This window comes from Odontesthes bonariensis, chromosome 15, assembly GCF_027942865.1.
Source record: "Odontesthes bonariensis isolate fOdoBon6 chromosome 15, fOdoBon6.hap1, whole genome shotgun sequence".
Taxonomy (NCBI): domain Eukaryota; kingdom Metazoa; phylum Chordata; class Actinopteri; order Atheriniformes; family Atherinopsidae; genus Odontesthes; species Odontesthes bonariensis.
In genome coordinates, this window is record NC_134520.1 from 24,554,177 (window position 1) to 24,569,078 (window position 14,902).

At 38.2% G+C, this 14,902-nt stretch overlaps 1 protein-coding gene across 2 annotated transcripts; it reads right to left on the bottom strand.

The window, feature by feature from the left end:
• Nucleotides 1-2,637: 2,637 nt before the first annotated feature.
• Nucleotides 2,638-14,417, bottom strand: tmem38a (transmembrane protein 38A). 2 transcript variants are annotated; one of them, XM_075485633.1, is made up of 7 exons: nucleotides 13,889-13,982; nucleotides 9,862-9,934; nucleotides 9,368-9,524; nucleotides 8,548-8,732; nucleotides 6,471-6,558; nucleotides 4,547-4,664; nucleotides 2,638-3,415 (listed from the first exon to the last, which is right to left on the bottom strand). In XM_075485633.1, exons 1-7 carry the CDS (start codon nucleotides 13,895-13,897, stop codon nucleotides 3,209-3,211), a joined length of 837 nt encoding a protein of 278 aa, XP_075341748.1. In that variant the 5' UTR covers nucleotides 13,898-13,982; the 3' UTR covers nucleotides 2,638-3,208. The 2 variants fall into 2 exon arrangements, with proteins under 2 accessions (XP_075341748.1, XP_075341747.1); XM_075485632.1 differs by lacking the exon at nucleotides 9,862-9,934 and having other exon boundaries at nucleotides 13,889-14,417.
• Between the last annotated feature and the right edge of the window lie 485 nt (nucleotides 14,418-14,902).

Consider the following 14,902-nt stretch of genomic DNA (forward strand, 5'->3'; position numbering starts at 1 on the left):
ACACACAGTGTGTGATGGAAGCATCACTGAGGTCTGTGACGCTCGTTTTGTTATATACTATGTATATGATAATGATAATTGTATATTATGGTTAATGGCTGGCTGCTTGGTGTTGGAAGTGTATCAGACAAATGGTGTATAGTAAAAACAGATTTTCTGGCTGCTGCTTTTGGCAACTTGGTCTTTTTTCTTCCTCGGTTGGTTGTGAAGATTTTTTTTTCTCACGCTGCTTCTGCGTTTTGGCTCAGTTTTTTCTTTCTACAAATCAATAATGATATGGTGTGACATGTCACGTGTGGTTGTTCATCTGAGGTTCTATTTACCTCATTTCAAAACCTGGTATGAACCAGATGACTTTTTTATTTTATTTTGTCTTGCTACATAAACCTTATGAAGAGTCATCAACAATCTATAACTGTTTTCCTGGAGATCACAAACTCAAAAATATCTTTAGAAGCACCGATAAATCTCATTTTGTTACTGATACATCAGGTACTGGTGTATAATTGACAAATCAGACAAAACCCCTCAAACATCTAATTGGATTTCATGAGATTTTAAGGAGTTCAAAACTTATGATTGACAGCTATTACAACCTTGCAGATACAGTCTTCTCCTTTTATTTGTTTCCAACTGTTCATTCAGGTGTCTTTTGCTAAAATGTTTCAAACAGTGAGTTCAATTTGTTCAATTTATTTAGAAATCTATCTATCTATATATAAAACTCTGTTTAAGTGTTTGTTCTCTCTAATATCACCTGTGCTTTTGTGTGATTTGAGTCTTCGTCTAAGATCATTTGAATCAACATTGTTGGATTTAATGCATCATTAAAATAGGAGATAAGAGGAAAAAGAAAGCTTTTGTTAATCACAAATGAAAGTATTTTGACAAAAAAAATCCTTTTTGCTTTAATGTCTCGATGAGTGAAAATGAAAGTGACTTAAAAGGCATATTTTACTTTCTAACGTAAAAAAAGAAACAGGCTTCAGGTTCAGTGGGGGCTTTTACATAAACCTGTGTTTACTGAGCGATCACGACTGCATCTAAAGCTCTGTGCGTGTGTCAGCAATGGCATCAGCAGATGTTGCTTACATTCTTTATGCTGAAGGTTTTTGGGTTTTGGTTCACGTCACCTTGGCAACACTCAACACCTTAATGCCTCTCTGTTCTCTATATCGACCGCCACTGCAGGGAAGTCTCGCTGGGGAGCCTTTGCTGGTAAATCAAACACAGCAGATCATTTCTGCCGTCAAGCTGGACTCAGGATGCTTCACCGTGTGTGTTGTGGAAATGACATTATATGCCTAAATCAAAAGGTAGAAATGGCTCAGGCAAGTTTACTTGAACAACTTTTGGATAAGATACAGTATAGTCACAGAAAAATGTCTTCTTCTGAATGGTAAAGCAGGACATTAAAGAGTTAAGGAGCTCCTGACTTATTGTTCAACTTGTTCCAAAATGACAATTAAAAAGACAGAGCTTTCAAGTACAAAACTGAGTTCTTTTTACTTTTATGACACGTTCTGCTTCTAATCCACATCATTTCACTGTGCAGCAACAGTTTTAGGTAGAATTTAGGAAGAAAATTTATAACACTTTTCTTGATAGGTCATTTCTGATGCAACCACAGACTGGATGGAAAAGATGTCGCCTTGATGGTAGCATAAGTCTCTCCAGAATTCCAGTGTACGCCTCAGTGATACCTTCACACTTGTGCAGGTGACCTATACCATGAGCACTGATGCATCTCCATACCATCCACACATGCTGGCTTTTGAACCTTTCACTGATAACAACCTGGATGTTCTTTCCTATTTTTGGCATTGTACAATGTTCCCTAAACACTGTTACTTGTATATTTAATAAACTCTTCTGTCTTTCTTGCCTCTCTCACAACTTTTTGCTTGGTCATTGTTTGTTTACATTTACTCGATACAACGAAGTTGTTCTGAGATACTAAAAATTGTTTCTTTTATACTTGTTTTTGTTAAATATCAGTTCAAATTAATCAGAAAAATCACAGATGTAAGTGTTCTTGTATTTTAGAAAACTTTCTAACTTTTATGGAAATAGGGCTTGTACTAAAAACACCAAAAGTTGTAGCGTCAAGCAAATATTTTTAGGCCATACCATAATCACAGCCCAAGCACTGATGGCACTGCAGTCTACCACACTGCACCAGCAAGTTTTTAAACAAGCCAAGAAAGGACAGCCTTAAACACTATGGATGTTTTTTTTCCCCCTCACTTTAAGCAGTCACTGTCATATGTCCCTACATTCGGTGAATGAGTGCTTTGTGGATTACAGTCTGTATCTTTGCCACCAGATGTCACTAAATCTCAAATACTGTTTCTTTGACAAGACCAAGGCAAAAAGAACACAGTCAAACCAAAAGCATATCTCAGGACCATCTGGAATGTTTTTTAAGAGTTATGCAAACTACAAACATTTCACAAGTTACCGTGATTAGCTCTATTAGAACATGAAAAGGTTTCCTTCATCACACGTCCCAAAGTTCACAGCGTTTCCTCTAAAACTGGACCCAAAGAGTAGACCTCATTTTTAAGTCACATGAAGTAATCAGCTGACAATTTCTCCCCAAAAAACTTAATAAAATGACACAGACAGAACCAGGACTCAATATTTCTCTTAATTTTATTCAAAGTTGTTGTTTTGTTTTTTTTTATCTCAGTGTAAAAAGCAGAAATGTTCTTTCACATAATGCTTTGTTCACATTTCAATTTCTAATTTCTGAACTCTTCAGATCACTTTGTCTTTTCTGTTTTCTTTTTATGAACTGCAATGAGATTTCAATGACCAGATGAAATAAAATTTTTATGGACTGAAAAAAAAAAAAAAATGTAAAAACCCGGTAACACTGATGCTGAGCGAGGGTCGTCCAAAGGCGACCGTGCAGCTGCTGAATGTGGATCACCACACAGCATTGACCACAGATGCAGGTGTTCACAGACATAAATAAATAGGTTTAAAACATCCAGGTCGGGTTTAAGTGTGAAACATTTGCTTTGTATTTACAGAGTCCTTGTGCTATGTAAAATGCAAAAAAAGCACCATGTTGCTCCAATAGAAAGGTTCACATTTGGCAAAAGATCAAGCTGCCCCTTTCCCTAGAAAGGAATGGGAAGTTCCATCATGCAGACAGCATGAGGGCGAGTCAGATGCAGTTTCATCAGTGGAGCATGGTGTGCTACTCGGCTTTCTTGGCTTTCCTTTTGCGAGCGCCTTCAACCTGCTCCTCCTTGGCTTTGAGAGGTGAAGAAGGAGCAACAGCAGCGGCAGCATGATGGTGGTCCTCCTCGCTGCCGACCAGAGGAGAGCCGAAGAGCAGGTGGCAAACCCAGGACTCAATGAGGGTGAAAGGGGAGCCATGAGAGTGTCGGGCGGTCATCACCACCTGAGGGAACAGAGATGCTGACGGTTGGATGACATTCATCTTGTTTGTTTATTTAAAGAGGCACTTGACTGACTTTGCAGATCCAAATCAGTTTTGGTCAATTAGCCCAACTAAAACCGGACGGCATAGTAGCACCCCCATAATGCGGTTGGAATATCGAAATACAGTCGAAATATTCCTCCATGCACACGTTCATCTCATTTGTAATGAAAAATAAAGCTTTAAAGATGTCCAGCTCACTGCTCAACATGGTCCTACGTACTACCAGCTAGTTTGTAAAATGTTTTGATTTGTGATGTTACTGGTCAAGTCTTATACAAGCTGAAAGGGGGATAATCGCCAACCGTGGCATAGAGTCTGACATGCTTGTGTACTGGGACATGGAAAGTCGTGTAATTAAATGGCCCAACCCGGGGTATGAATGTAGCTTGACTTAACAGTGCATGTGAACTTTCTGACTGAGGCTGTAAAACTACTATTTCTAGTAGTTTCTAGCTTAAAAATGGCAATGTAAAGTTCAAAATTTAAAACAAGCACTGTGTATTTATTTGATATTTAAATGTTCTTTATATGTGAACTTGCCTTTCAAGGCCTACAAATGGTCTTTGTAAGCATTTGCACGAGCATAAATACTCACATGGGCTTAGGCAATTTACAGAGGCACCCCCACAATCTTTGTGTGGATCTGGCATTAAGGCATAGATCTCACTTAAGCCTATCCACAAATTTCCTGTGCATCATTAAATATTTTGGGTATTTGAGAACTGCTTAAAAAAATGTCCTCAATAGCTACTGTAAAGGAAACTTTGACCCACATGACACAGCACGAAATGCATGTGTTTGTACAGGCGGGTGGTTGGAAACGATAAACTAGAGCTTTGATGTTTTATTTCAATTACAAATTCATGACCACAGATCTTTTACAAAGATGAGTTACACCCCTCTTCATCTCCACTGGCCTCAAGCCATACTCATCTCTGTCTTGCTTTATTTTTACCTTTTATTGTATTTTTTTCTAACTCTGTGTTCATTTTCCACCTAATGAAGTGGACCACCGCCTTATCGAGGTAACAGGAGGTACAAATGACATCACCTTTTCCCATGCAGCACAGAACAAAATCTGAATTTTACCTTGCTTGTGGCCATGAAGAGGGTGAAGACGACGATGAGGGTGCTCTTGGACACCGGCAGCCAGTGAGCCTCCTGCAGGGTGAAGAGGATGGCGCCATACAAGCTGGCTTTGGTCGGGCTGCCGTGACCAAGAACAGACTGTCAGTGAAACATGTTTGACCACAGGTTTGATGTATTTTAATTCAAAGAAAAAAAAGATTTCCTGTGCCTTGTAAAGTCAGCCCAGTTAAGTTGAGAAATAAATAATTTTTCAAGATGAAACACAGGCAGTTATTATCTTTACAAATAAAGGGAAGTATATCCAGATAGTATATCCATCTGATATACAAACCACAGTACAGTAAGATCTGCACAAGTGTTCTTTCAGATGCCAGAAGCAGAACCGGAACATTTTTATAGGGGTGGCCAGACTGAGACCATTTTTTCCATTGAAGTGGCAAGAAATAGATACGTCATAATTGTTTTGCCAGCGAATAACTGCATGTATTTCTATAGAATTTTTGGTTGTTGTTGTTTATTTTGTTTTGGTTTGTTTAATTTTTGTCATTCTTGATTACATATGCAGGCATAACTGCCATGTGGAAATCATATAAATCTGCATATAAATGAGAACATGAGCAGTTTTCTTATGTTCAGAAGTCTGAAGTCATGGGAATTTTACATTCAAAGTACAAAAAAACCCAAAATAACCAATCAACATTTATTTACGCAGCACTTTTTCGAGCAAAGCTTTACAACACAAGGAGAAAAAACACACAAGCAAGAATTAAAAAATCAAAATATAAAGAAATTTATAGAATGTCCACTCTGATAAAAGTAATTAACTGTAAATAACAGTAAAATAGAAATAGAAAATATCTATAAAAGAGGTTCAAAACAAACGAGAAAATATAAAAGACCCAAAAGCAATACTATAATAAATAGTACAGAAAAGTTACGTGAATTAAACAAACGCTTTTTCAAAAAGGTCAGTTTTGGGCTCAAAATAACTACAGATATGCATATTAAAAATAGTTAAGCTCAATCTTATTTGTCTATTTATCCACTAACTCGAGATGGTTTTACTTCTTCGTATATGTGTTTATTTTCACTGTGGCCTCTGCTCTAATTGCATTTTATTCATTTGTTGATTTATTTTCATTTAACTGTTTTAATCAGATTTTTGTATTTACTTTCTATACAATGTAGCTTGTAAATATAATGTATTAACATATCTTACATTTCATTTCATTTAATTTATGTTTATGGTTCAAAAGCACCCTTTGGGGATTTTTGAACTGAACAATTTTGCAACTCCACAAGATATATGAGATCTAAATATGATAGTGTGCCCTCAGTTCTTTAGTACTTGTATTGAGGTTATGACGGTTTACTCATTTATATATTCATGTATTTATCAACTTATTGCTTTAATTCAGAACACAGTTTATCACTGTTCTGGGCTTGGAGCCTTGGTTGGGTAGGGCAGCATAAGAAGTTTGGAAAGTATTGTTTTCAATGCTTCTTTTCATTGATTCTACAGTTACTTGTTTGTTTGTTTGTTTTACTGTAAAAAAAAAGTTGTGCTACATTCAGTTTGTATAGAAATTGCGATGCAAATTAAGTCTGTCTGACTGACTAGGTACAACTCCAGTCGTAGGAATACATGAGTAGCTCACTGAAGAACTTCACTGAGACAGGTGGGCAGACTTAAATGGGTGGTGCCCATGGACACCCTTTGACTCTGCCCCTTTTAGATGCTACCCCTCGGAGACATTAAGTCAAAATGTCACTTAAACAAGCCTGCCTTGATTTTGTGTTGAATTTCAGGTCTCCACATGGTCATCTTAAAATCTTATGAATGAAAGTTTTCTTTACACACCCCCTGAAATAAGTACATGCTTGAGGAGGCAGTGATGAACATATTCTCCACACACACACTCACAATGACATGTTGAGGATCTCGTTGGTGTCGGGCCTCCACACACCGCGCAGCAGCTGCTCAAAATTGGAAATAAGAGCCACTCCAGATCCTGGGAGGATAAAAATAGACAATGGTGGGAAAAAAAATGAGGACAAAAAAAAAAAAAAGGTTGTGTTTCGTGTCACTGCTTTTATCCCGATTCAGCTTCTCTCTGTATTTTTAGCATGGACGCCTGCAGGGCCTCTCTAGTGTAGACAGAATAGTAAGAGCCGAAGCTCAACTCACATTTTCTGAGACCATTTTTTATCCCTAAAGTAGTTTAACAGTGAGGAAATACAGGGGAAGTGGGGTTAAGAGCATTTGTACAGCCTTACAGGAAGTGACCCATCTGATCTAGAAGTATTAATTTTCATCAGAAGTTGATGCATATAATGCTTCCTTTCATATTAAAATAATGACAAAGCAGGCTGAGCTGACCATTCACATTTTTTCATAGGATTTATGCAAAATCAGTGAATGTTGCTTGTGAACACATACATATTTTGGATTCTGAACACTTCTACTAGAGCACAATCTGGCCCCCGGTTTATTGTGTTCACTCCGGAAAATGTACAATGTGAGCACTAAATAAAGTCTTAAGTATTCCCTTCCAAGTATTTTTAAAAATCTAATCAGTGCAGACAGGCTGAAGCCAGAGTTTTCAAGGGGACAGTTGCCATGTAGGTAATCCAACCCTGCAGGCGTGCACATGTGCAGCTCATTCATGTTTAAATCTGGCTGCTGTGCTGATGGTGTTACAGCTTGTCACTTAATGCAGCTGTCAGCTCTGACAGACACAGCCAGCAGAGACCACAGATTCACCAAGCAACACTAAAGAATGCCTGTAAAGTAAAATCATTCTGTTTGTATTAGTAGATATCAGATTTGTACATTTGTTCATTTTCAGCCTCTATCACAGTGGCAACAACAGGACTGACGGATGCTTTATTTCCTATTTAAAACAAAGCAGGAGCCATTTTTTTACATGTTTTCTAGGGTGGCACATTTGCTGGATTTAAATGTGTCGAGCTTTATATCTTCTAATTTGGTAGATTTGCAGCTGATCATTTTTAGAACAGTTTGAATTACCTTAACTCAACTTCATTTATAGGCTCTGACACTTTTCAAGCTCAAATTAAACACAAAGTGGTTTTACAGAGCAAAGTAAAACTCACAAAGACACAAGCATGAAATACGACCAAAGACTTTAAACACACTAAACCTGTCCATTGGCTCATTGTAAGAAGAATTTCTTAATCTCCTCTCGTCATGATGACAGGTAAATTACTGTCATTGTATTAAGACGTGAGCCCTTTCATTTCTTGAGCTGTCACAAATCAAACCCTTAAAGGAGAAGTTCAGTTTTTTTAAACCTCATTTCTGGCATAAAATATGTTCATCTACTCACCGATAACAGTTTGGTGAAAGTCGGCGTCCTTCGGACGATATTTAGATCCGCGTATATCCATATATAGAGGCATCAGCCGATGCCTCCGTTCACTCCCGTTATATGTATATACCAATATATATATACCAAACTGTTATCGGTGAGTAGATTAACGTATTTTATGCCAGAAATGAGGTCCAGGTTTAAAAAAAAACGAACTTCTCCTTTAATAGGACCTGATTTCAGCTTTTTGGAACTGAAAACGTGTATTATTTTAGTTAAGTTATTAAAGCAGATATTTTCTTCTCATAGCAGGAAAAAATGAGAGTTTGACTCTAACTTCTCTGCTCCAGCCAGAAGCTTCTCCAATAAATGTGGAGATGACACACATTAACTCACTGTCTCAACAAAACATGCTTTGTTATAATTTGAGATAATGAAATGATGAACTTAAGACCTCAATCTAACTGCATTATAGAATCAAGTCGAGCACGGCCACTCGTGCATAATAAGACTTATTGTATTACGACATTTTCCAAAAGGTCTCTTATTTATAGAGCTGCAGATTGCTGATTTAGGACTCACAGATGTGGAGATGTGAATGTCGAGATAATTTGCAGTATCTTACACTGCACACTGTATAAAGACTGCAGAAGATCATTCAACACTGACCTTTGACGTATCCAACAATCACCATGATGAAGAAGCCACTGTGGTAGGCATGGTGGGCGTGGTGAACACCCGCGGCGATCTTACGGCTGCGGACGACCTCCTTCAGGGCGACCAACACCAGCTTTACCGGCAGGAAAGCCACGCATTTGTAGAAGAGGTTCAGTGGGCAGTAAAAGACGAGATACCTGTTTGTGTTTGACACCAAGGCAGAAAAATGTCAATAAAAGGGGACATTAGAGTGGAAGACGGTCTGTTTCTACCATAATACAGAACCAGTTTTGATCATCTTGTTAAATTTTAAAGGGTCAGTTCACCAGCTTGCACTTGTGCTTTGTCTTTGTAGAGCTGAGACTTCTGCTGCCTTTGCAGCGCAAATGGGGAAAATGGCATATAGAAATTTACTTTTAAAAGCTACAAAGTCAAACATTTACGAATAGAAACAACTCACAGACCTGAAGTTGAATCTGTTTGTAAGAACAATCAAATTTGCAAGAAGTAGTTCCCAATGACACTTACTAACAAACACACCCTAAAAATAATGTTTCAAAGCCTTCTCCATGCTAAATTCAGTCAAATTAAAACAAACCTAGTAAAAAAAAAAAGTATGAATTTGCCTGTAAAACTTCTCCCAGAATGTAGAAATCAATCATCTCAGTATCCTGGCCACTCTGCTTATTTAAATCATGACTAAAATGCCTGGACAACCAATGGCAGAGAGGGACCGTTTTCTTACACATACAGATGGGAAAATTTGATAAAAAATACATTCATTCACATTTGAGTGGACGAGGAAATCTCTGGGAATTGGGTATTTTCTCACCAGACAGCTGAGGCCAACAGGATGTGGCTGTTGTGTTGGAAATAGTCGATGGGGCTACTTCCAAGCATGATGTCTGCCAGGATGTAACTGCCAAAGCAGTAAAGCATGGCGCAAAGCCAAGAGGCCACGGGACTCCTGCGAGAAACCTCCACAGAGCCTGAAACACAGTAAACGAGCCGTCAGTGTTGTAAACAGACACTTTCTGAGGTTTAGAGAGGCTGATGAAGAAGCTGTCATTCAGTTTATCAATTCACAAATCACTTTTTAGAAATTAATAATTCCAAGTAAGTCCTTCTCTGACAAGAAATTCAAATTTAGAGACTCTTGGTGAAATACATTCACTAAACCCTTCAATAAATAATTTCTTCTTAACTTGAAATAAGAAATCATTTCACTGAATAATTTATGTGTATATGTAATAATGAACTTTTTATTCCTCTGTGTAGATTTATAGGCCTAAAATATCCATCCATCCATCCATTTTCTATACCCACTGAATCCGTCGGTCGGGTCGCGGGGGGGCTGGAGCCTATCCCAGCAGTCAATGAGCGAGAGGCGGGGTACACCCTGGACAGGCCGCCAGTCCATCACAGGGCCACACAGAGACAAACGAGACAAACACCTAAAATATCGTTTTTGCTAAATAATTCCTGACAAAATAAATACATTTAATTAAAGTTTCCTTACTAAACACCTCCCAAACCCTTCCATTTCTACTGTGAATGCTGCTGTAGGACCATTTCCACTCTGACTATGACAAAACCATGTAGTTTTATAAATTTTTTTATGAGAATTGCAAATGTTTTATTGGAATTTTTGTCAGAAATATACATCTGTGAAACCTCCTGTCAGCTCCTACTGACCAAACTGTTACAGGCAACCTTGAAAATGTATTATCAGTGGATCCCGTATGTGTCTGAGCGCTGTATCTTTGTCTCCACCCAGTCAAGCAATTCGTGTCACGCCCTGATAATATTCATTTTCATCATAAACTAATATTCACTTGAGATGATGGCGCTCATTTATGATACATGACAGAGTACTCAGAAGATACAGACTCGATCTGCTCTTTGAAATTTAAAAACAGGATGTTTTATGTCAGATAAATTTAAGTATTATGTTTTAAATCTATGTAGCGCAGACTGACAGAGTGTCAAACAGTCAGGCGTAGAAAATGCTGGCTGATATTCATTGAAATTGTACATCCCAGCCCTTTTTCCTAAACCGGACAAATATGTCTAGGTTCATGCTGTGATACACTGAGGCCATGGTATTTTTGCAGTTAGTCAGTGTAAGGTGGAGAGGAAGAGGAAGTCAGATTTAGATAGGTACCATAAGTAAAGTAAAAGTTCAGCATTCAAAGTTTGTTCCTTCCTAGAGTACAGAAATATTGGAATCAAAGAGTTTCAGAGGTAAAAAATACCCAGAATGACTCCTCTCGGGTTTGTGTACATTGACTTACATGCACATATTGTGTGTGCTTTTATTTTGCAGATAGTCAAGGTTTACGAGCCGATCATATGCTTTGTAAAAAGCTTACGTTCCGTACAGATAACTCATAACTATATCTTTAAAATAAATGTAGCAGAGAACAACATACAGTAAAACTGAACCAATGTTTGAATCCCATTCGATTACATTACATTTACCATGTTACTATCCACCACTTGTCCTTCAGAAAACCAAGACATCCTCAGACAGAGCCTAAAAAACTTCAAACCATGAAGGTACCATTTGTGGTTGTTATGTGTATCCAGTTACATACGTATCTGATGTTTTGTATAGTTTCATACCCTTTGGCATCTTTTTATGGGCACTTTAAGTTCCAATTTGGTAATTATTTGTCATTTTGATCATTTTAAATTTGTGGTTGTTTTGTGGCACAACTTGGTCTGTTTTGTGTGTCTCATTAGCATGTTTTTGTGGTCATGCGGTGTCTTATTGTTGTCATTTTTCATTTTACAAATACTTTTCTGACTCATATCGTTGATTTTAGTGTTTTATAGAAATTCTTTAATTTCTTTGTTTTGAGTATCATATTTTTTCTTTTTGTGTCTTTTGTGATTATTGTGAATCTCTTTAATGATCTTGTCCCATTTTGAATATTTTCTACCTTATATTGAGAGTTTTACTTTGTTTTCTGTCTCATTTTGTGTTTTACCTTGGCTGAATTGTGTCTCCAAGTAATTTTTTGCATTCCTTTGCCATTGTTTAAGCTTAATTTTGGTCCTTTTGTCACATTCCAGCCATTTGGCCTCTTTGTATTTACTTTTTGTCTCTCTATGATAATTTTCCATCTCTTTGTTTTACATTTCTTCCTTTGTCACTCATTTTGTGTGTCTTTAAGGCCTGAATAATATATTTTTGGGGTGATATCTGTGGCTCCCTGACTCCTTAAGCACTTGGGCCTGTGAGCCTTTTTTAGTAATCTGACCACAGCTTTATTGAATGTGTATGAACATGAACCATAAGACATGCTATGTAAATGTTATACGTTCATATGCAAAGTATGATTTAACTCTGAGACTGCTGTTGTTACAACATTGTTAGACACATGCAGTAAATCGAGATGCGAGCAAAAACCTTTGACAACAGGTGGGTGAGGGTTACGTGGCGCGACTGGCGCTCAGTATGAGAGCAATCTGATCCTGAGAAATGTCATCCTGCCTATAAATACATTCTGCTCAAGTGCTCCTCCTGCCTTCCAACTGTCAGGCCTGTTGCAACCTCTGACCTCACACTTGTCTTCCCTTTCTCCAACCTGAATACTCATTGATATGCTCTTGTAGCATGTGGTGTGAACTAGCACACTCTACTCTGACACAAGCTTGGAGTAGTGAATACAAGGCGATCTGGCAAATGCTGACGACATGAGTCATTTGACAGTCAAATGCCAGGTATGAAAACAAGGTAAATGAAGGCAGACACATGCTACAGTCAGGCTGAGCTCAGAAGAGAGGAAGACTTTAAAAAGAAAATCTGTATCTCTGTTTTGAGCTCTTTATGTGTCATATAACCATCACAGTTCCTGTGAGAAACCTGGACATAAGGACAAAGTTACGTCTGCTTTTTGACACATGTAAAACTTTCTGAAAGCATCGCAACTCCATTCGTGTTTTCACTCAACTGCAAATTAGAATTCCACTCCTAAAACTTTGTTGGATTCAAAATGGACTTATAACTAGTTTGCCACTTATTTATTTCAAACTTGCAGTCTTTAGCCCTGTTTGACTTAAATGACCTCACAAAAGACAGTTCAAATCATTGAATATCAATCAAAGGAGTTACTCTTAAAAGGTGAAAATGTTTGTCAAACAAGTGTGATTAATTTTTTTACTCACTTAAAATCTTAACAGCAACATCACCATCATAGTCAACACTCATTAACACACCACTGCAGATATATTATAGAAACAGAGAACATTTAGAAACTTCCTGCAGATAGTTGCTCTAAAACAGGTTTATTGAAGACACAAGCTTCTATGTTGGGGGTCAAAAGTTTGTTCATCATACTCCTATACGAGCAAAGTGACAGGAGCACCAAGACTGAGGAAAATATGGGCAAAGGTGAATTAAAGATCTGTCCTCTTAATACACGCAAAACTTTATTGTTCAAGCTGCTATTAAGAGACGCAGTGAACGTCTCAGCCTCCTTTTGTACCACGTTGTCTGAAATGTGCTTTGCATTAACTCAGCTGAAGGTTTAAGTAAATTAAAAAGAAACATGACAATGTCTTAACCTTAACTTCAGGGAACTTTGACTAAAGGGTGATAAAAATTAGCTCTTGGACAGGACACAAGGACAGTAAGGTTATGGTTGGTTGTTGGTGCAACAGCTCACTTTATGTTTAATCTTAAATATAAATAACACAAACCAACTGCGGCCTTCAAGAAGTGCAGCAGAGAGGCTTTGGAGGCACACTGACTCGGTCTATTTCAGGCTCTTCTATTTATTGCTGGTATGTACCGGCCTTCTCTCAGGTTTCATCCGCATCCAGACTCTGTAGGAGTGAAACTTTAAAGAATACTACCCCAAATCTGAGAGGTTAAATCTCCTCTGATGGTTTCCCCCAATGTAAAGGAGGTCAAGCTGCAGCCATAAGACTCAGTCCCCCACAAAACCAAGCAGAGCTGCAGAGCTTCTGCTTGAGTTTATGTAACAGGTCATGCTTTACAAGGATGGAGAAAGCTGCAGTGCAAAGTGCTTGTTGGGCTATCCAGGCAACATAAAGACTTATTATCTCACAAAAATGGCATAAATGAGCAACAATTCAATTAGTTGCGCAAATTATTGCTTCTAAGCATTTATGTGCCTAAATGTATGTTTCAACACATATTACATGGATTCTACTTCTTGAGAATATTTGATTATCTGTCTGGTGAGTGTGGCGCCATGTAGCTGCCTTTCACTTTGCTGCATGGGTTCGAGATTATATTGATCAAGTACTAAAGTTAAAACGTAGTCACCGTGAAAGTCCAACACTGACTGACAGCAAACAGAAAAGTGTCAAACACACTCACCTGGCTCATATTTGAGGTAGAGGATGGACACGATGTAATAAGCAAGATCAAACACGGGAAACATTCCCATTTTGGAGAAAGCCTGGGCAAAATCGCCCAAATTAAGAACTCCAAGCACGTTATCCATGTTGCCTGTCTGGTGAGCTGCGAATCGCTGTTTTTTCTCTTTATTCCAACTGCGCAGTCCGTATCAGAAGCTCCCCCCCAACCCGGTGTCCACCGACTCACCACCAAGCCCCCCGGTTTTAACAGTGAAAGCCTGTGACACTCAAGCCCTCCTATTAATACCACCTCATGTCCACAGCCTCGGCAGCAGCATCATCCTCATCTGCGCTCCGTGCCAGCTGCTCTGCGTTTTAGGCGACGCGAGCTTTCAAAAAACACAATGCTTGATCTCTTATCATAATCCCCGCCGAAGTGGGCCACAAGACGCTGTTCGAGGTTCAAATCAGCTCTCAAAGCCCGAAGCCCGCGTTTAATACGGACAAAGGTGTTTTCACTCGTTCGTAGAAACATTCATAATCCGGATCACATCCTGCATGGAGGTTGCGTCACAGCCAAATGATCGGTATTAATCCCAATGTTTGGTGCCGACATTCCTGCGGATGATACGATAGATATTGATTTGGAGGGTGCAGAAACACCAAAGCTCCTTAGTAAAACAGTGACTTAATTTTATGTATTTTTAACACGGATTAGTATTATCATTTATTTATATTGTTCGCTACTTTTGCCTATTTCGTATGTCGGCTGTAATACCCAAAGCAGTTCTATATTTTACCACAAGGGGTGCCAAAATGCATAAAACTAAACTCTCGTTTCTCAAAGACTGATGCTTCTAATGAAAAAGAAAGCTGAAAAATATCAAATTTTACATTCGTCCAAAGATCGCCCGTCATTTTTTGGCTTTATTTTTCAGCATTTGCCTTCAAGATTGTTTTTCTATTTATTTGAGAAATGTATTAATTTACTCATTCATCTATTCAATTATTTATAAATTCAACTGATTTACTA